Genomic DNA, 22,656 nt, shown 5'->3' with positions numbered 1-22,656 from the left:
AGATGGCGACTTACATGGTAGCTGGCTGAATGACCATTTAAACAAAACACTGGCAGTAATTCTGTTTCGCAGTGTGTTTAGGTCCGAAACGTGCTACTTTAAGACGTCGGAAGACTTGCGCACCCTATTTGGGTGCCAACAAAACATTTTTGGGTGCCGAATATCGCGTCCCAGGCGCGATTTTGGCTAAACGGCGAATCATGGCAAGTTCATCTGGCATAGGCGTGGGAAAACACGAGACCACCATTGACACGGTGCAAGTGGGCAGGAAAGAAAAGGGATTCCGATCGCAGGGTTTCCTTACCGGGCGAGACTCAGCGAAGGCAGTTTTTCATGATCTGTATGCAGCGACAGCCGATGAACATGCAGGGTATGTTGAGTGTTAGTCGTTGGATTAAAGCATTTTATCTGTTTATAAATTGAAATGTAACATGGAATCCCATTTTCTTTGCTCACTTTTCCACTAATAATTTATATTCTTTCTGGTCAGTTTATTCTGTCTTTATTTGTTGAAAGATTTGGTGTAAAATTTTACCGTGGAGAATGTGTCTGTGCTGTGTTTGTTACATACACTCGCACTCTGCCATTCATTTATACCCTGCAGGAGGTTATGTTTTCATTTGGCCTTACCGTTGGTTTGTTTGTTTGTCTGTGTGTAACTAACTACACGGATTTTTTGTTTAATTACGTCAAAAACTCACCGAAATCTGTGGCTGAAATCAGGTCTGTAAACGTCCTTATTGCTTCACTCCTATTTTGCGTGTTATTTGAATGGCATTCACTCTCGTATACTTCAACGTACAACGTAGGTAGTCGGAGAGCTAGAGGGCGCCTCTCCGACTACTTACGTTGTACGTTGTAGTATACGAGAGTGAATGCCATTCAAATAACACGCAGATAAACAAAAAATTGCATACCGATTATTGAATGATTATCATAGATTACAATAATTCCTTGTATTTTAGTTTTCCACGATTAATAAAGATATTCATGAAGGAGTCGCACAACCACACTGAAAAATGACAACGTCTGCGAGGGAATAGAGGTGCAGCCGCTGTCTCTACAGTGGCTGCGTGTAGCTAGTGTGTAACATAACTCAAAAAGTTGTGAACGGATTGGATTGAAACTTGCAGGAAAGGTTGAGAATGACACAAGGAACAGATGATTAAATTTTGGTAGTGATCCAGAAATTTTTGTGGACTTTATGAAGGATTTTTGATATTTTGACAGGTAGGCCGTAGGATCAATGAACTTTTGACTTTAAGCTGCGCATTTTTGAGGTTTTCATACGTGCACTAAAGTGTGTGCTCAAGTTCCTGTTAGGGCAGCTGAGGGTTTATGACATAACATTAACAAAGGCTTCCCTACAGCTGTATATCTGAAATGGGGTAATTTTTCACTGGGTGGAAATCACTGATCTCTATGGAAAAGCAAGATCATCGGTGGAAAGAAACTGCTTGGCCTGGTGGAGGTTTGTGCTCTCAGAGTGCTTTCCTAGTTAAAGTATATTACAATCATGCACACGTAGGCCTGGCCAAATGGGATTAGAGTTTAGATCTACCTGTTAGATCTATTACTTTCAAACCCTTTTGAATTGCATTGTACCATAGAGTCGCCACATTTTATAAAGATGATTATAACAGGGTAAAACTGATAATTCATTCTCTTATGATCTTGTGTGAAAATTACAATTCTGACCTTTCTCTTTCATGCAGTTTGTGATGGAAGCAACTCATAAATTTGTAGGGAAGAACCATATCTTCCATCTGATGACCTGATGAGAGTAATTTTACTACTGTTGAGTCGCCTGCATCAGACCTGCACGCAGAGCCGTGCGTGCATGCCTTCAGATTCTCAATCCAGCTCCCAGTGGTCCCATGCAATTCTATGCAAACACAACACATACAATTCACCATTCGCCAGTAAATTTTACTCTTGATCAGGTTGACGCCTGACAGTCATGTTGCCACTGTCAAGCTGCCACCCTTATTTTCTCTCATTTTTTTCAAAAAACACCCATCATGAAATGATTTGACCCAATGCTGTACATGCCAAAGTTCAAAATGATATATGATTTAATTTAACTAACTAACTTTAAAAAAAATAGCCTCTCCCTTTGAAAAAGTGGACGGTGCCCGACCTGTCGCGTGAGCACACTCTGCACATTAGTGTACAATGTACAGTTTGTATGTGTGTCTATGAGATACCAAATTCAATCACATTTGTACCTAAATCTCTGCCTGCCCACACAAGATTTTTTCACTTTGGCGGAAGGACATATTTGTTTACTTTTCATTCAACATGAAAAAGAGCCATACACATGAAATAATGAAGCATGAGAGGGACAAACAGTGACAAGTGCATGAACAAATGGGAACTTCATGGTAATGGCGACTGGTAGGTGATGTTAGGAGAAGGAATGTCTAGATTCTAGTCTCTTTTGTGCAGCCAGAATAAGTTTTGTCTTTTCTTGTAAACTTTAATGGTTCTAGATCTACAAGACTAGATGTCTATTTGTTCAGCTTAGTGTTAGAGCTCTATTCATGCAATGTTGATATTCATTTCTCAAACAGTCATTAGACTTACTACTCAACATCAGTAAGTTTATTTATGCAATTGTGCTGGTAAACTTAGTGGTTAACTTTTGTGGGAAAATTTAAAGTTGAGCTATAGATGTAGATCTGGTAGAAAATCAATTGATGTTAACCATTGCCTTTGAGAAATCGTCAATAACCTTTGTTTGCTTTAACAAATGTTGACAATGTTCAGTTGTAAAGATGTAAAGGAGAGGAGGCATGTGATATTTATCTGCATAATTAGTAAACAACGGCAACCTTCTCTTCCGTATAATTGCTGAACCAAATGATACACTTCAAACCAATGTTTTCTAGCAATGGCTACTTGCATGCCCTAATTATGGAATACATACTATGTACTTGTACAATGTGTACATAGATTGATCTCCTCATAGAGATTACAAACTCCTAATTTTGTATGCCTCTGCCCCAAAGGTTGCTGGAGGCATTGATTCTTGGTATTGCCAATGAATGTGCAAAAAACTTCTGCTCACACCTAAAAGCCCTGTCACAGATGCACTATGGAATTCCTCGGTGCCATTGTTGCTTCCGGTTGTCTTGCATGTGTCTTAGTTCCCGTGCAGTACAATGCAATTTTTGTCTGTGTTTCTTTTGTTGCTGCTTTTTCCTTCGCTTAGAATTCAATTTAAAAAAAAAGAAAAGAAAAGAATTTCAAAATTTTACTGATTTGCTGTCACTAGAGTCATTGTTCACTAAGCTATGCTGCAAAGCTTCAATGTGCTGGTCACATGATGGAAAGCAAAGAAATCTTCAACAAAAAAAATACCTTTGATTATAGACAGCGCTTGACCTGAGTGCAGGGATATGCAGCCAAAACTGGGGCAAGGTTGTCCCCTGTCAGGCTGAGCTGTCCCATAATGCATCTAAAACGCTGCTCTGCGCACAGCACCTGGGTATTGGCGATGCCAAGAATTCACATGTGAACACAGGCATTCAAATCATATGAAGTCTGTGAGGAGAGTTTTCCTCGGCATGTGGACTCTAAGGGAGTCAGGTGTAACACAAATTTAGTGCCACACAACAGTGGAAGTTTGAAGAAAATCTGACAGTTTGATCAATCTGTTATTAGATGATACTTTGGAAGAAGTCATGGAAAATAATTTTAGTCACAACATTTCTTAGCAAAAGGCAAGTATGTACATTACACATATTGTATGTATTGTAAAAATTGGAACTGAAATTTGGCAAAGTTCTTTTTATATTTTGTTTTCATTGTGCTAACTTGTGACATCATACATTTCTGTAAAGCCCCCATAAAGAGAGGATGACACATGGATTTAATCAAAACTTTAAATATTTACAGTGTTGAAATAATTATCTGATTTCCTCAGGCTTTTGCTGTAGTTGTCTTCATTCACTGCTCCACATACATGGACAGTTCACTGTATATGTTTGACAATATTCTCTGTTAGCCATTATATTGTCCAGAACCTGATTAACATTTGTATACAGAGTCTGGACATACACTACAGTATGTGCTTCCTGTGCCTACGAACTTTAGCAAACTTTATTGATATGTTTGACTTGAATGTTGCTTTGCAGGAAGAAGTTGCCCGCCAACCAGAAGAAGAAAAAGAAAACTGATGGCAAAGGGAATGATCAAAAGGTGAGAAAATAGCTTGACACGTGCATTGTTTGTTTCCACCCCTTATTACATATGAGTTTATCACAGACTTATGAACTGGAGCATTTTACTTGTTATGGTGTGGAAATCTTGTAAGTCTCACACCCGTTTCTACATGTAAGATTCAAAACAAAATTCAAATAAACAAATGCATGAAAGACTCAAGACTGTATTTTGTTTTGCAAGTTAAATCCAAGTAATAACAATAGTGTTTAGTTGCAGTGCCAAAATTTGGGAAGGGTATGTATCTCCTCTAACTCTGCTCAGAGGTCCTTAGAGGAAAATCATGGTTCCAAGCACCATGTGTATTTTAGATAAGTTGAAATGATGATATAACCCCTCATAATTTTAAAAGAGCTTGTCCAGCCTCCAAATGAAATATATGAAGATAATATCCTTTAACAAATTACATTGTATCTTTCAAAGGTATTACTGTAGTCCTCACTTTTAAAAAATGAACAGTCTTTTTGATTGATTCAGAACTCAGTCTGCATATCGTCAAAGAAGTGACCAGTTTGCCTATATGAGGCATGGCTGCACAATTATTTCTTTGACTGAATAGCAAACAAGTATTTAAAATTTCATTGATTGAAATACACTTTTTTGCAGTTTTTCCCTGTTTTTTTTTTTTGTAAATTGTCTTATATTTGTAGATTTTTTTTTTACCTACAGTGTTGTGAATAGAGAATAGGTGATAATAAATTTATGTTTTACTGCATTTTGGGGGCCATTGTGAATGATCCCACATTTGTACCTGCACTTATTAATGTTGGGATAATGTTTTCAACTTGAGAAAATTAGGACAATGTTGAAATTTTGCCTGGATTAACCAGTGACATACAGGTATATGGCTAGAATAATAAACTTTGATTATAAATACAAGCCTCTTTCAATAACTCAAAGCTGAAGATACAGTACTGGTGTACTCCTTGTGACCCAATGCTGCATGAGACATACATTGTACACGTATTACTGGTAGTCGTGTAAAGCAGTTCCACAAAACCGTGTATATTTTCTTTATGTACATGATGTGTGCCTTTGGCATGACACTCAGTCATGAAACCACCAAATCTGTGCACACTTTGGCTGCGTTTATCAACTTTCCCTGTTTAAACGACTTTCGAAAGCCCTTTCGATAGCCCTTTCGATAGCCCTTTCCATAGCCCTTTCCATAGCCTTTTCGAAAGCCCTGTCCCCTTCCTGTACTATTAATGTGCCGCTTGTTTTCGTCGGCTGCGTTTATCGACTTTCCCCTGTTTAAACGGCTTTCCATAACCCTTTCGATAGCCCTTTTGAGAGCCCTTCCCAAAGCCCTGACTGCCTGTACTATTAATGTGCCGCTTGTTTTCTAAGGAGGGACGGCGAAAAGCAATTACCATCATAAAGACATATCTTCCTTTGAGAGTGACGAGTCATGATACAATGCCGCATGAATCAATTGTCTTCTATCTGTGAGGCAGCTCCAGTTTAGCACATACTTCAAATATTTCTGAGTGGCGGCATGAGACATGGGGTCAAAGGGAATGAGACTGTTATCACTCTATTTCTCAAACCTTGTTGGTGAAAGAAACACCTTCTTGTTCCAAGCATATGCGTGCATTACTCACAGCTGTATGTATACACCTGTGTACACACGTGTGTACTCGTGTGCACTTTACGTGGCGCGCGTCTTTTCAGAAACAGGAAACGCATTCTTGCGTAACCGCAGTAGGGCGACCTAAAGGGCTTTCAGAACAGCGTTGCGTTTATCAACTTCGAAAGGCTTTATAAACAGGTTTCTGATAACCTGTTTAGGAAATCTGTTTGGATCGTCACAAATTTGGGTTTTTCGAAAAGGCTTTCCTAAAGGGCTTTCAAACCAGCTTTGCGTTTATCAACTCATGAAAATTGCTTGAAAGCTGTTTGGATATTAAACCTGTTTCTGCCGAGAAAGGAGAGTTGATAAATGCACCCTTTCATAAAAGGCTTTCCTAAAGGGCTTTCAAAACAGCTTTGCGTTTATCAACTCGTAAAAATTCCTTGAAAGCTGTTTGGATAACCTGTTTCTGCCGAGAAAAGGAGTTGATAAACGCAGCCTTTGATTACCGGCATGTGGATTCTGAAGACAAGGAACTGCAAGTGAACAGACATTGTATTATGGTAAAGTTCAGTGTGTGTGTGTGTATGTGTGCATGTGTGCATGCAGGTTTTGCATACTGTATAAGGTGCTATTTTTGTGAGGGTTTAATTTTCATGAATTTTGCCAAACAGGGTTTGATCGCGAATTTAACAACATGTGAAAATGTCGCCATGCGCTAGGATAGTAATGCATTAATGATAGTGCCGGTGTCAATTTGAATTCGCGGAGACAACATCTCACGAAAATGACTGTGACCTCCCCGTTCGCGAAAATATCCGTATGCAAAAATAACAGCTTATACTGTATTGTATACATTCTGTTTCAGAATGTATGTTCAGGATCTGCTTGCTTGCTGGAGAAGGGGGGGGGGGGGGGGTGGAGGAGGTAACTGCAATTTCAACCCCATGGCATTTAATGGATGGAATTGTAGGTTTTAGTAGAGTTTAGTACTACTTGTAGACTGGAGATAGTTATGATGTTGAAGATAATGATAATAATGGTAGTGGTAATAATAAAGATAAAACAAAAATAGTGCTAATTACAATTATATTGATTATAACGATTATGAGCATGTGTAATGAGCCATATCCATGTTACCTGGGATAACACCCTCATTCAGTATTAAAGGGTGTGTAAAGTTCTGGTCGAGGTGAGGATTTAGCTTTTAACGTTTTGCGAGATATTCAGAAACCACTCTATGAGATGTCAAAGAGCATGCAGTTCTAAGGGGTATCAAAAGTTTATTCGATGAAAATCGGTTTTGAAATGGCTGAGATATCCAAAAACAAGGTGAAACAAAGAGATCCTAATAAAGTTGTGGCATGTCGCCTTTTATTATTAGCACTTTTTTGGATATCTCAGCCATTTGAAAACCAATTTTCATGAAATAAACGTTGAATCCTTCTTAAAATTATATGCTCTTTCATATTTCATAAGAGGCTTTTCATTATCTCACTTAGGAATGTTCAAAACATGAATCCCCACCTCAACCAGTACTGTACAGTCCCTTTAACGACAGCATTTACCAATGCAGGTTAATTGATTTTGTGGTAGCTTGCATTCTCCATAGCCTATTGCAGGAGACTACTATGTGCCTGGTCGTAGATGGGTTGAAGCACATTTTCTCAGTAATCATGATGACATCCTGTGGAAGCACTAAAAAAAAATAAATAAATAAATAAAAAAAAAGGTTATACAGTAATCAACACATTCAGTTCCAAGACCCCAGAATTTAAATGGAAGTTGATGCTAATGCCCATCTCCCTTGATGATTCATGTAAACTGATGAGGAAGTGCTTATCAGGCAGAAGAGGTCCTCCCAGAAATATCATTTTCGGCATAAATCACATTACGTGACCTTGTTTGTCATAATGTATCGCCCGAGAATGCCCACTGCAGGAAATGCTAGGATAATCGTGTTGTCATGTTCCGTTAAGCCACCACTGCAGTGTACCTACCTACCTTCTGTACCTACAGGCAGAGTCTTTACTGGCTCTCTCCAAGATAAGATCTTTGAAAAGTGGAAGTATCACCTGTAGAATAGAAGAATGTTCATATTGCAAATGTGATTTTGACTTGCTATGGATATTGTCATCACATATTTGTATGAAATCACATCTTACTGCAGTGTCCAGGATCCCTGACTTTGTGATGAAAGCATCTCTTTCATGTGCTGCCATCCCTGTGCACAGAATTTCCAGACACTGACAATTAGACAGTGAATACAAATTTATAGCCTCTGAGAGTCTTATTTGTGGGTAGATCTTCAGTATGACATTACTCTATAGTATGGTGATAGAGACAGAGAGAAAAGGAAAAAAGAAAGAACAACAAGATCTGTGGTTAGCAGTTTGTGGCATTACGCTGTAACTATTAATATCTCCAGTGGACAGTCTACTGTACAAAAGTTGTATGCTACATTGCCTGGATGCCTGTTGTCTAGCAATGACACACCATACAAATTTTGTACACTGTGTGGACATGTAATAAGATGTCATAAAATCAGCAACATAGAATATTTAACAACAACAACAACAACCACAACAAATACCACTTTGAAGACACAAATACATTTGTTCTGTAGTCAAAACATTGCATGAGGTTACTTAATTATCCATACGTAAGATTCTTTTTTTTTTTTCTTAAACTGTTGCATTCCGTCAGAGCACAAGGGAACCTTTTAAGCTTTTTATCTTTTTTTTAATAAAACTACTAGTAAATGCTAATACTGTAGGTACTGATTGTGAATGTTGATTTGAAGAGAGAATAGTTGTTTGACAAAGCATGGACAAAGTAACACTAGCACGATGAAGCATCATGCTTCTGTTTAGGAGACCTTCGTCCAGAATCAAGGGTACTGGTATTGCAAATTAATGATTTGACCAGATTTCGATGGTAACTTTTCAAGAATGCAGAGGTGCAGTTACAAGTAATCAGTTGTTTGATAGTGATTGCAAACTCACTTCTACTACACAATGCATTGAGGAGATCATCAGAATCAACTTCATCGTATGTGATATACAGTCAAACTCGGATACCTCGAATTCGTCGGGACTGAAGAAAATGGTTCGACGTACGCGAATTTCGAGGTACGCGTACGTCGAATGTTCTTCGACTTATCTGATGTTTGTCGATGTTCGACGTTTATCAATGTTCAACATGGTGTCTTTTATAGTGCCTACTGATTGTTTGCATGCTTGTCAATTGGAATTGAATCAACTTTTATATGAATGAATTGAGTGAAAATCGGAAATGAAATCAAAATTTCAGAAATAAAGATTTTGGTGGCCCGATCGCGCCACCAAAAAAAAAAAAGTCGGATGTTTGCCTTTACTTTTGAAAATGAACAGCGGTAACAATCGGCTCCGTAAGATGCTAAAATAAATGTCAGAGGTTTGCGTTTAATTGTGGAAATGAATGACGGTAATATTCGACTCGGTATGATACTAAAATAAATGTCGGATGTTTGCTCATACTTTTGGAAATGAATAACGATAAGACTCAGCTCCGTATGGTGCTAAAACTAATGTTAGATATTTGATTTTGCATTCGGAAATGAATAAGGATAACATTCGGCTCCGGAAAACGCTGAAATAAATATTCTGCTCCATCATGTCCATATGATACTAAAATAACTGTCTGATGTTTGCTTTTAAATTTCGAAATGAATAACAGTAACATTCAGCTGCGTTTAATGGTAAAATTAATGTTTGATGTTTGCTTTGACGTTCGGAAAAGAGTAACAATAATATTCAACTCCTTACGATGATAAAATAAATGCTGGATGCTTTGCTTTTACGTTCGAAAGTAAATTGCAATAACATTTAGCTCCGGAAGATGCTAAAATAAATGTCGAATGTTTGCTTTGATGTTCTGAGACGAATAACAATAATATTCAACTCCGTACGCTGATAAAATAAATGCTGGATGTGTGCTTTTACGTTCGAAAGTAAATGTCAATAGCATTCAGTTCCGGAAGATGCTAAAATACATGTCGAATGATTGCTTTTACGTTTAGCATGTTTGGAAGTGAACAGCAGTAACATTCTGGCCCATACGATGATAAAAAGAATATTGGATATTTGCTATGGTACATTTCGAAATAAATATCAGTAACATTCAGCTATACGTTTGATGGTCCAAAATGTCTGATGTCTGCCTTGACGTTCAAAAATGAAAAACAGTAACATTCGGCTCCGTGCGATGATAAAATAATTGTCAGATGATTCATTTCACTTTCGGGAGTGGACAGCAGTAACATTCAGCTCCGTTCGATAATGAAATAAATGTCAGATGTTTGAAATGAATAACGGTAATATTCTGCTCCGTACGATGCAAAAATAAATAACAGATTGTTGCTTTAACATTTGGAAATGATTAATGGTATTAATCCGCTCAGTTAGATGCTAAAACAAATAGCGGATGTTTGCTTTCACGTTTGGAAATGGATTAGGATAGCATTCAGCTCCGTAAGATTCTAAAATGAATGTCGGTTGTTTGCTTTTACATTTAAAAATGAATAACGGTAACTTTCGGCTTTTTACAATGCTAAAACAAATGTCGGATGCTAACAAATGTCAGCAAATGCTCCCATTTTCTCATTTCAAACTAAGTTTTGACCTCCTAGATATATGGGCATCAACTTTTATAATAATCTCTACGCCTATTTGTCAAATCTTAAAACACAGAGTAAGATGATTGAATTTTCTATTCATTTGTTTTAGACATGGGCATCTGTATCACTTCAATAATGCTTAATATTAATTTTTCTATGTTTAGTAGGGCTGATTTAGTATTTCTAATGTTTTTCCTGATTTTTTGGGGGGTCACCAGATTTTACTTTCGACCACCAGAAAATAAAAATCAATGATATTGGTGGCCCGATAAAAGTTAGTGCGGAGCCCTGTGTATTCTATTCTTCATTGTGATCGGCCTATACTTCCAGATTTTCATAATCGCATTGCTGGAAAAAAAAAAGTTTCAGTGCTTGCGTTCTCGGGAAGTAAACTTTGTGAAAGGCAAAAAAAAAATAGTTAAAAAAAGGCACTACGCAGGAGATTGATGTATTGACAGTGGAGCGTGATTAATGGCAAAGATATACTCAGTAACTGTCAACGTAAGCAGGTGCACCCCGACGGTTGAGAAATCTACGCGCACGGTATGACTGTCTCCGTCAAAAATCAAAACACAGTGGTTAAAGAAAAGCACCCGATGGGGCAGCGCGTAGTGCTATCGTAAGCACTCCATTGGCACGGGTGCTATGTGCATACCATGTACGTGTGTTGGTACGTTGTAGGTGTTGGGGATTTTCCTTGTCAGCTGTGTATCGGGTATTTCTTAATTGGGCGCGCGATTGTTCTGGTCTCAGAATATTTTACAATCGAATGTGAAAACATTTGTGACATGTCTTCGCTGTCCACGCGCGCTTAATCGGAGATGCTGAGTGATGTTTGCAATTTCAATTCGAGCAACATGCTGGGAAAAACAATAAGTTAATAGAGATCGGGACATTAGATTTCCCTTCGAGGTAACCGAACTTCGACTTATCTTTTTCGAGCTACGCAAATTTTAATACACGCAAACTCCATAGGAACAATCGGGACTTTCATTTTGCCCCCAAGGTAAGTGATATTCGGCTTATCCGACGTCGAGGTATCCGAGTTTGACTGTACTGTAAAACATGATATATTCGTGGCATGAAATTTGTGCGCATTGCCACTGGCGTTCAAAATGCACGCGAAGATTCCTCGTTTTACGGTATACAGGGGCCATGTAGTGATTGTCAAATTCTGTCTGTGGACTCCCAAAGTGGTCACACAATTTAGATCATAGGCTGGTCTACCACAACCATGAGAGCTTCCTGTGGTGATGGTAAAACATGCCACCACAGGTCCTTGTGTGTAGGCGACACCCTATCCTACAGAAAATATACACTTTATCTAGACATGCTTTGGTTGCTTAAACATGTATGTACAATATAATCGCTTTTGGTTCATCTAGTTTACAATTCTGAAGTTCCTGTCACGAGCCATTTCGAATGGCATTAATCTTGAAAGCAGTTTCGTGCTTGTGTTTTATACAACGTATAATGCAGAGTTTCACATTCATGGTAACCCATTATCATTATCCTCCCATTTGTGATTGCCTGTGAAACATTTGGATTGTAGAATTCATGTTACAACCTGTTCATGCTACTCTCACAAGCACAAACAAGAGATTAAGCTTTGGGTGAATAATCTCCTCAGATTTGTAAAGATCAAAATAATTTGTTTTATTTTTGGTATTTTATTTTAAGAATGTGTGTAGTGTGGATGAGCAGCAATGCTCTCCCTGTACATCACAGCATATGTTGCCAATTGCGATATTTTATGAGAATGGAAATTTAATACAGTTAAAACAGAAATGTCTCCTACTGTAGAAGGATTACAGAGCACTATGCAGGGTAACATAAGTTATTAGCCATTTATGTAATATATGTATGTACAGGTGTTATGTGTGTGTTGTACATGTTTGTACAAGTGTGTGTGTGGGTCTGAATTAAAGGACAAGTTCACCTTTACAACACATGTTGATTGAGATTATGCGACAATATAAGTAGAACACATCAGTGAAAGTTGGAGGAAAATTGGACTATCAGTTAAAAAGTTATGAATTTTTAAAGTTTCTGTGTAGTTACTGCCATAAAAAGAGACTACTACAGTTGATGATGTCACATGCATTGACCGATACAAGGAAAATAAAGAGAATTATGTACAATGTACACCAAAATTTATTTCATGAAAAAAGTATACATTCCCCTAGCTTGTACTGACATATGTTAAAGGTAATATTATTTCCCCTGCATTCTGAAAGAGGCAAGTGAAGCATTTTTTTATTATACGAGAAAAGTGACAGTACAAAGTGTATGTTGGATTTTCTTGTGTATCGTTATTACATTATATATGTGACATCACAAGCTGTATTAGTCTTCACATCCAGTGATCCTGAAACTAAAACTTCAAAAATTCATAACTTTTGAATGGTTTGTCCAATTTTGCTCAAACTTTCACCACTGTGATCTGTTGTACAAATAATGCTGCAGTCTCTCAGTCCACGTGTTTATAAAGATGGACTTGTCCTTTAATACTAGTGATCTGATCATGTGTCTGCGACTACACAACCACGTACACTATGTGTGCTTGTGTGTGTACAATTGTACCACATGCAGTTTCTCGAGAAACAACACACACCAGGGGTCAAGTGCGCACGAAGGCCCATGCCATGTGCACACATATTGTTGCTATGTGTGTGTGTGTGTGTGTGTGTGTGTGTGTGTGTGTGAATTTGTCAGTATTCAGAGACCTTTCGTTTTGGGCTGGAATCATTAGAAATGCACATGCATGTCACGAAAGGAAGCCATGTAGCTTGTGATGACATCCATGTGTTTTCATGTCTATATCCCAAAATGTTTAAATGGGAAATTTTGATAGTGGTTTTGTTGTTCTTCCTGTCCCGTTTTTATGCCTCCGCCACCGGAGGCATTATGTTTTCGGGTTGTCTGTCCGTCCTTCCATCCGTCCGTCCGTCTGTCCGTCCGTCCTTCCGTCCGTCCGTCTTTCCGTCCTTCCGTCCGTCCATCTTTCCGTCCTACCTTACGGTGATATACTTGTGTGTCTACCCCTTTGTTCTCCCTTTTGTTAAAATAGACACACAAGCAAAAATTTTAGCCACACAAGCCTGACGGAATAAAGGCCATCTATTGTGCACTATTGTTCTCCTAGCCACACAAGCATACTCTCGTTAGCACGTCCTTCCGTCCGTCCGTCTTTCCGTCCGTCCGTAATGAATTTTGTGGACAGTGTAACTAAAAAACCTTTTGAGGTATCCTAATGAAACTTGGCATGTGTGTGTATTAGGGGGTGAAGTTGTGCCCATCAACTTTTGGGTGCACATGCTCAAGGTCAAAGGTCAAAAGGTCAAGGTCAAATACGTAAAATTTTACTGTTTCCACCATATCTATGCAATGCCTGAAGATAGTAGTTACGTTCAGACGGGAGCCCTTAACTTCGAAGTTAGGAAACTTCGAGGTTAGAGCTTGTAGTTAGGGACCGTGAAGACGCACTCGTAGTTAGCAAACCTCGAGGTTTGCTCGATGTTTCGAGCCACAAGAAATCTTATGGTTAGCGCTCTAACCATGAGCCGCGGGGGGTCTCCACTCGTAGTTACGCACCGTGTGGACACAAAAAACAACGAACTCGAAGTTAAGAGTGACCTCGCTGTAAACCCCAGCCCCCACAATTTCCCTCTGCTTCCGGGTCAACCTCCCAAACGTACACCACAAATACACTACACGTGAAAAACCTATGACGCACGACACAACAGCATCATCTTTTCTTCCCATGCGCTTGATCTCTGAAACTGAACACGTCGAACTCGCTACTGTATTCTATATTCTTCTCCGACGCTAAAGAAATGTTTCGACGAATATCTTCATAAAGGCATAAAGTCATCAGTGCAGTGCTATCTCTGCATACCATGACAGAGAAAAAGAGTACCTGTAAGCGAGTCCGACAGGGTTGAACTAAAGAATAAATAAACGCCTTGTTAGCAGTGTGGGGTGAAACTTCCGGTTTTGTGGTTTTAACATCGAGTGGGACCCACTCGTAGTTACAGGGGGCAGAAGCTTAACAACGAGGTTTCGTAACCTCGAGGTTAAGATTCGTCGTGTGGACACACGTCGTACATCCAATGTAGTTAGGGGGCAAGAGCTAAACCTCGAGGTTAGAGCCTGCCGTCTGAACGTAACTATTTTCTTGAAACTTAGTGTATACATGCATTACCCAATTAAGATTCTCTGGTGAAAGTTTGGGGTCATGAGGTCAAGGGTCAAAGGTCAAAATGTCAAGTAAAAATATTAAAACTTCACTTTTTTCTCCGTAACTTCGAAAATTGTTCAAGGTATCTTCATGGATCATACATGTACTGACTGGCAGTGATTATCTAGAGAATTTAGGGTTCATGGGGTCAAAGCTCAGGGGTCAAAGGTCAAGGGCAACACTTCAACATTTCACTATTTCCCTCATATTTGTGCAATGCCAGCAGGATTATTTTTTTTACACTTGGTGTATGCATGTACAATGTATAACCTAATAGAGATTCTCTGGAAACTTCCTTTTTTTTTTGTATTTTATTTTTTGCCTCAAAGGTCAAAAGGTCAAATATAAGGGAAAGTGCTGAACTAACTTTTTCCTCCATATCTCGGAAGTGGCTCAAGTTATCTTGAAACTTTCTACATATTTATGCATGTTCTGCCTGACAGTGATTATCCTATGAATTTTAGGGTCAAAGACCAGATGAAAATGGTAATGATGTACTTTTCAATACAGAAATTGCACTTTTTCTCCATACCTTGAAAATTACTTGATGCGTAAACTTAACAAGTTAAAGTCCTTAAACCCCCAAATACATGCTCTCCTATTCATCCAATTAAACCTGGGTCAAGGAAGGTGAACATTCAACACATTTGTGACAAACTTGTCATTTTGATATTTTGCCAATTTTGTGAAAATGTAATTACACATTGGCCACATGTACTATAGACCTACATTAGGAGAATCATGCATTATGACGGAGGCATACCAGTCGCCATAGCGACATTTCTAGTCTTCATTTTGTGTTTCTTAGTAAGGAAGCTTGAGTGAAGGCAGTTGCCTTTTAGATGGGACCCTTGAAAGTTTGTAATAAATGATTCATGGATCCGTGTTTGTGATAAGACCATGGTAAAGATGTACAGGCTTTCGCAGTTTTCATTATTTGTTATCCATTCCACGCGCTTTCCAGAATGGAGAAAGAACTCCCAAAAATGTGTCAAACCAAATTTCGAATTTGTTAGATATACATGTATTCAGATTTGACATGCTAAATATACACAGTATATACAGTTGAACCTCTATTATCCGGCCTCCCTTTATCCGGATCTCTCTATTATCCGGGCGCAATCTCGCCGTGATTTTTTTAAAATAATTACGGGAAGAAAGGGGGATTCCTAACTCCTTGAGAACTCCTACCGAAACACGCATGAATTACATATTACTTCCAATATGATTAACATACATTGCATCAAATTTCCTTCCAAATTGCTTACCTTCAGACATTTCAACATCACGAAACATCCCCAAATGTAACAATGAAAAGGTTGCAGTATACACAGTACTACTTGTGGTACTACAATGGGCTACATCAGTACATGTGTATGTATATGTACATGTATAAAGCATTGAGTCTCCCGTATCCGGCCAAATCCCTTATCCGGATGAGCCCCGGTCCCGACTTGTCCGGATACGAGAGGTTCAACTGTACACAGTATATCAAAGGTGATGCAAACTGTTCCCCCTTGTCTAGTCAGGCAGTGCTACAAATGTATAGTCAGCAGTAAAACCAGAAACATTCACTCGTGGCATGAAACTTTCGCGAATCGCCATTGGCCATCAATGCATTTTGTAGACGAACACTCTCGCATGCATTTACTGATTGCAAATCTTGGCTCCTCACGAAATTCGTAAAAGTTTTGTGAATGACTGTGAAAATTTGTGGTTCTACTGTTAGCAAACCCTTGCCCATATGTTTGGCAGGCACACTTGTATTTGTCCCATGCAGTAAGTTTTAGTTCTCTTGAGCAAATGGGTGTGCTGTTGTGAAGCATTTTGGATGAATTGTAAGTTATGGGCAGCATCAGGGAAAACTTGAAAATTTTGTGATCATGGTATCCTATCAGAATAATTAATTGATTTTATATCTTTTTAAATGGTGCTCATTTAGTGTGTGAAATTGGTAAGAAAAACCCGTCACATCCGCTGGAATCTTGTTTTGAAATGGCCTGTTATCATTTCAAATATTGCCTTCACATCTCCCCTTTCCCCCTTGTGGGCTACTACCTGAAATCTGTTTCCTGTCATTTAACTAGAGATATTGACTGAGCCTAAGGCCACTGGCATCGATTATGATGCACAAATAGAAATGTTTTTAAAATTTTGTTTTTATTAGAACAAATCAAAATCAATACAACATTTACAACAATCATTAAATGATTACAAATCACACAAAGACAAAATGGTTACACAAAATAAAGAGATACATCAGCAAAACTATAATACCCGTAATTAACATCCCCATCCCCCTGCCTCCCCCCCCCCCCCAAGAAAAAGGCAAAGTGATGACTTAATATAAGTTTAATCAAAACAAGATTAAGTGATTTGGTAAATATTAGAAACTTTACGAAAAAAATATGATAAAAATAGCTGGAATTATGCAGTAGTTTTCTAGCAAATAAATGATACACTTGTAGCATTGATAGACACCAGCTGGTCATAAAAAACAATAATGATGTATACAAGTTTCAATTACTACATCAAATAAATTGAATTACAATTACTATACATGAGTTGCATGACAAAATATGAAATATGATGTCTACAATCAAGTACTGCTAAAATATACACATAGAGTGCAGTATCGTAACAAAAAGGGAACACTAGATCTCAACAAATTAATTCATTTAAAACATAAAAGAAAACAAATATATTTTAATGATCTTATGATATGTTGACTGTAAGGAAAGAATTATATATATATCAAATTGCCATCTTTTGAAGTGTGCAGGTAACTTATTTCTTTTCTTCGCTATCGAATATTCTAGATCCTGTTGTTTTTTCACAAAACCTTTAAACAAAACATAACTTGGGAGATTATTCTTAAATAGAAACTTTACTGGTGTGGTCATAGACTTGCAGGTTACGATTAGCTTGCCTGAAACTTGTGGCTCGGCTCAGCTCAGAATGCCGTAATATCTAATATCTGATATTGATATTGCCTGGTCTGTATTCTGTATCCCCTCATGATACCTTATGCACTTTTCAATAAGTACTAGTTCCTGTAGCACAACAAATCTCAACTTGCCATCCCACAGGTTCTGTACTTGATGACCTCACACCTGCCAGATGGAGGTGTAATCTTTAGTATACAGTTTAATACTACTGTATAGTGTTAGACCCGAATAATAAGATTAACCTTTACCATGCCTTCGCTGATTGGCACTGTTGGCATGTATGCTGCCAGAGTACTGTCCTGGTTGGACTGGGGAAAAATATTATCTGGAAGCTATAAACCGCCAGTGAGTAGAGATTACTGTATTCCCCTAGCACAGGGCACTCCCATCATAGAGAACATGGTGATGATTAAATTCCAGTTACAACGCAGTGGAAATTCAGGCGGCAACATTATTCGCTCTATGTTTTTTATTGTTTATATGTTCGATAATAACATAATTTCGATATAACGAAAGAAGAGTGCCAGTCTCAAGGACTTCATTACAGTGGGAGTCTACTGTAATCCTAAATGTGTGTTGCAATGGTCTTCTTGTAGGACTGAGACATTGTCACAACTGAGTGGCAGGTCAACTTTGCTCAATTTTAGGTCAAGTTCAAAGGGATTAAAGGAGAATGAAACTAAAATATTTATGTGGATTGAGGGAACACGACACATCAGCAAAGTTAAAGAAAGTCAGATCATCCATTCAAAAGTTATGAATTTTGTGACGTTTTGGTGCCTCTATTGCTGATTGAGAAAATAACACCATTTTATGATGTCATGTACGGACAACAGTGTTTTATAAAGAAATTGATTTCACTTTTCTAGCGGCTTCCCCTGCAGGGGGAATGATATTACCTTTAAAATACAATGTATATCAGTAACAAAATAATGAAATTCTGTCTGCTTATGAATTACAAGGTCATTATCAATATGTTTCAAAAATCTAAGTCCTGTCTGGCAAAGCAACGAAGCAACATGCAAACTGGTATCCAGCTCAGTGTTGAGATGATGCATTGATTAGGAAATGGAAAATGGAATTGTTTGCACTTACAATGTCATGTAATTTCACAGAGAAAATATGCATGGATACAACTGTATGACATATTAGTGCACCAGCACGTACAATGTACATGTAGTAGATACAGTATATGCCTATTAAAAGTACCATAACTCTGTGAAACAAGAGAAGAGTGTGTAGGTACAAATTGTAGCAGTGTTCAGTTAGTTTGATCACAGTTCATTCACAGTCTGTGTGAGTGGTCTCACTTTTTCTTCTCAAGGCAAAGTGTGGTAAAGCACTTTGTTGTAAGCAAACAATTGTAGCTCCGCTGAAATTTGGGCAGTTTGGAGCTGATGATCTTTTTTTGCGGCGTGAAATTTTCATGAGTTTCTACTGGCATTCAATTCATATTGTACACAAGAACTTGGAAATGTATGCATTTTGATTTTTCGATTCTTGGCTCTCGCAAAATTTGCATTTGAGTAAAATGCACATGTGAAAATCTTTAGTTGCAGTGTAATTGTTGAAGGAATGGTTTCATGAAGACACATGTACCGATATTTGTCTTTATGTGCATTATCCAATGGTAGGGTAGTGAGGCAGTACTTTGCCTTGTTGGCCTGTGTACAACATGTATGTGATGCATTATGTTGACTGATGTCATATCAACATTTTTATACATTTTCCACTTCTTATCTGATTTGAATAGCTTTATGTTTCTTACTAAAGTCAACACTAGAACATTGCCATCCAACCTGTTAGATTATCATAATAAAAGAACTATGAAAAATTGTGATTTTTAAAAGTTTGTTGAATGACCATTTGCTACTGTTACATTTTCATTTTGTCTATATCCACTATTAACCCGTTCCATACTAAATTCTGAAATCTCCATAGACTTAATACACAGGCCACCAGGTTCCCGTATGGAACGGGTTAACACACATTTTATTGACCATGGGCCATGCTACAGTATGTGGTTGTAAGATAAGGGTGATGCTTGATGGGTTGGCTGTCCCAGTGCTCTGCATCAGTGACCGGTTGAAAGGGGAAAAAAAAAAGAGGGATGGGTAAAAAAAAAACGGTTTGATGTGAGGGAGGAAGGGGTGAAAAAAAGTTGCAACATCATCTTGGCCATCATTGGCTATTTCCTCCAGCATTCGGCTCGTTGAGACCATGTGGAGCCAGTTTGTGTATGAAGCGGTTTCAGACTTACAGAAGAGCATGTGTGTAGATGGGTTTAGCAGCGCATAAATATTATTTGATTTACATACTGTAAGTCTGAAAGCAAACTTCACATTCTCTCATACGCGATTCTCAAATCATGTAATAGGCTAGTTAAATGGTATTGGAAGTGTCGTCCAATTGAATTTTGCCCTACTGAGTGCTAAGTGTAGGGTTCGAGCAATTTAACATGAGGCTGTGTACAGAGCTGTAGCTGAATTGGGCTCATCTTTGCTTTTGCCATGGAGTGTGTGATGGTTAGATCTGTTCTCTACAACAAAGCTTGGGAGTATTGCGTTTGATCATGGACCTAGGTCCATGGTTTGATTCACAAGCCATGGCGTTTGTGACACAGCTGTGGTATGGAATATTGTCAGACAGTTACAACATGTAGGCCTACATGTAGCTGTCAGAACTTGAGGAGACTGAACATTCCTTCACTTTAGCTCCGATGGAGACATGTTGCAAACATGTGATAACAAACAAGACATGTTTGTAGTGTGAAACCTGTTTGCTTGCGTGTTCGTACAAATGTAATGTATACGTGTACCCTGTATGTAGGTGTGTGTGTGTGTGTTTATGTGCATGCATACGACAGGAGGAGAGCACCACCCACATGTCACATGGCCCTCGCCTGGCACCACAGACTGAGTGATAGGTTTATCATCTTCTTGGGTGAAGGCATCCCCTCGCTGATTTGATAATAGTGTCCGGAGTGGGGTTTTCTTGACCCCCCCCCCCCCATAATCTACATATATGTGAGTCTTTTGTGTGCCTATATCAATGTGATTTGTGCGATTTTCAACTTGGCACAATATGAGCAGTGATCAATTGTCAAAAGGCGATATTTCTGTAGGGTACAGTGGGATAAAAGGCAATTGTGCAAACTGTATTGCGGTGACAAATGCATCATTTGATAACATTTGAATGTTCTAGTACATTGTAGGTGACATGAATTACAGTGGTAGAAAGCCACATAATGCTGAGCACAATGACTGAGGAAGTACACATTTGTATGATATGTGCCAGATCACTCAACGTAATGATTCATCCGTGTGAAATTTTATCAATCCCTCCTTCTAATTGGTAAGGATAGAATGCTCACATAGGCATATAATGTAAAGGTTGGTAACACAACTGTAGTGGTCACATGGTGCTGTTGAACAGCTTCTGATAATACTAATAGTCATGCCTTCTTGAGTTTGAAGTTCCAAATAATAGAGCATATTTCCCCTTTCTGTATACTGTATCCAAATCTCAACACTAACCTTTGTTATGTGTTTGTGTGGCCCACCAAAATCATCAAATTAATTTTTTGTAGGTGAAATTTGGTGCCCCCCCCTAAAAAAAAAAGAGGAAAAACATAAAAAGCTAAATCCTTTTAAATAAGACATTCAAGTAATACAATATCCTACAACAATACGTCAAATATATTGGATACACTGTATATCAAAGAGCAGAGTGACAATGAAGAATAGGCTGGTTTACTCGTGTAAATTTTGGATATTTTTCAATTTAGGAGCTCAAAACGTGCACCTCCATCCACATTTTATAAATACATTTTACACATTTCAATACATACAGTATGGATGCAAGGTATTGCTATGTTGGGCAAGTCTTGGGCAAGCTGAGGTTATGAGTTACAACCATTATGATAAAAGCATGCATAAATTTACATTTAGTCTAAACTACAACACATACATGTACTCTTCAGAAAGAAGACCATTGTTATCATGTAGTCAGAATAATCATCTTGCTATGGAAGCAACCTATTGCAGTAGTGTAGCAAGTACTTGGGTCTCTTTGAACTTTGCATAGTACACCATTGATAAACAATTCAATGATCACTGAATTTTCAGAAGACAAATGTGTTTGGGGTTTTTTCAGTTTGCAACAGATGTTTTCATTATGTTTGATCTAGTGTTTTGTTTGGTGAAAACATGACAGATCCTTGTACTCTCCTTCCTAATTGGAATACCAGTTTATGCATACAACTTGTTCAACTATAGCAATTGTGCATAGTGTTCACTTGTCATTCTGCCCTTACATGCAAGGTGAATTTGTGTGAGAAAATGTAAGTGTCATACAATCTCTGTTGATTTGGATATAGACCTGTTCAGTGTGGGAACTGTTTTCGTAAATTATGTTAATGTGTATTTCAGTCATAAATAGGGTGGGGGGGGGGGGGGCTTCAGTATGTCTAACAACAGATAATTAATGCACTGATAGAGCAATGCACAGGTCTGACTCATTGCATAATCCATTGAATCATCTTCTCTTCTTTTGGAAGCCCCCCCCCCCCCCCCTATTTTGGCCAACATAAGTTACAGTGTTTTAAAACCGAATAGATTAATAGTTTTTCTTATGTGACATAGACAGTGTTAAAGAGGACATTCATCCCAAAAATAAACTCTAAGAAAAAGAGAGAAAAATTCCTTACAGAATTTTCAAAAAATGACAAAATTCAGATAAGAAATAAGGAAGACATATGACATTTGTAAATTTCACATTTCTTTGGAAAACAGTTGACCAGTCCTTATGAATATTCAAATGAGCAAGTTGATGATGTCATGTCCTCATAATTTTCAATGTATATATGAAATTCAGAAAACAAAAATTATATTTAGCTAATACAAGTTAAAGCATATACTCTTACCAAAATGTATCAGAGTTAACATTTGTTCTTTTTTATACAGCTGAAATATGAGATTTTTGTCATTTCTGTGTATGAAATGAATAAGAAGTT

At 38.0% G+C, this 22,656-nt stretch overlaps 1 protein-coding gene across 1 annotated transcript in view; it reads left to right on the top strand.

The window, feature by feature from the left end:
- Window positions 1-22,656, top strand: part of LOC139715379 (E3 ubiquitin-protein ligase MYCBP2-like) — a 64,400-nt gene continuing 41,744 nt past the window's right edge. Inside the window, exons 1-2 of the mRNA XM_071626951.1 lie at window positions 1-370; window positions 4,140-4,203. Coding sequence (XP_071483052.1) covers window positions 201-370; window positions 4,140-4,203 — 234 coding nt within the window. The 5' untranslated portion in view covers window positions 1-200. The remainder of the gene's footprint in view (window positions 371-4,139; window positions 4,204-22,656) is intronic.

This window comes from Diadema antillarum, unplaced genomic scaffold (assembly GCF_040938485.1).
Source record: "Diadema antillarum isolate AM-2024a unplaced genomic scaffold, OU_Dant_1.0 scf00000047, whole genome shotgun sequence".
Taxonomy (NCBI): Eukaryota; Metazoa; Echinodermata; class Echinoidea; order Diadematoida; family Diadematidae; genus Diadema; species Diadema antillarum.
Note: the sequence above shows the minus strand (reverse complement) of the source record. Positions and strands in the feature narration are given on the sequence as shown.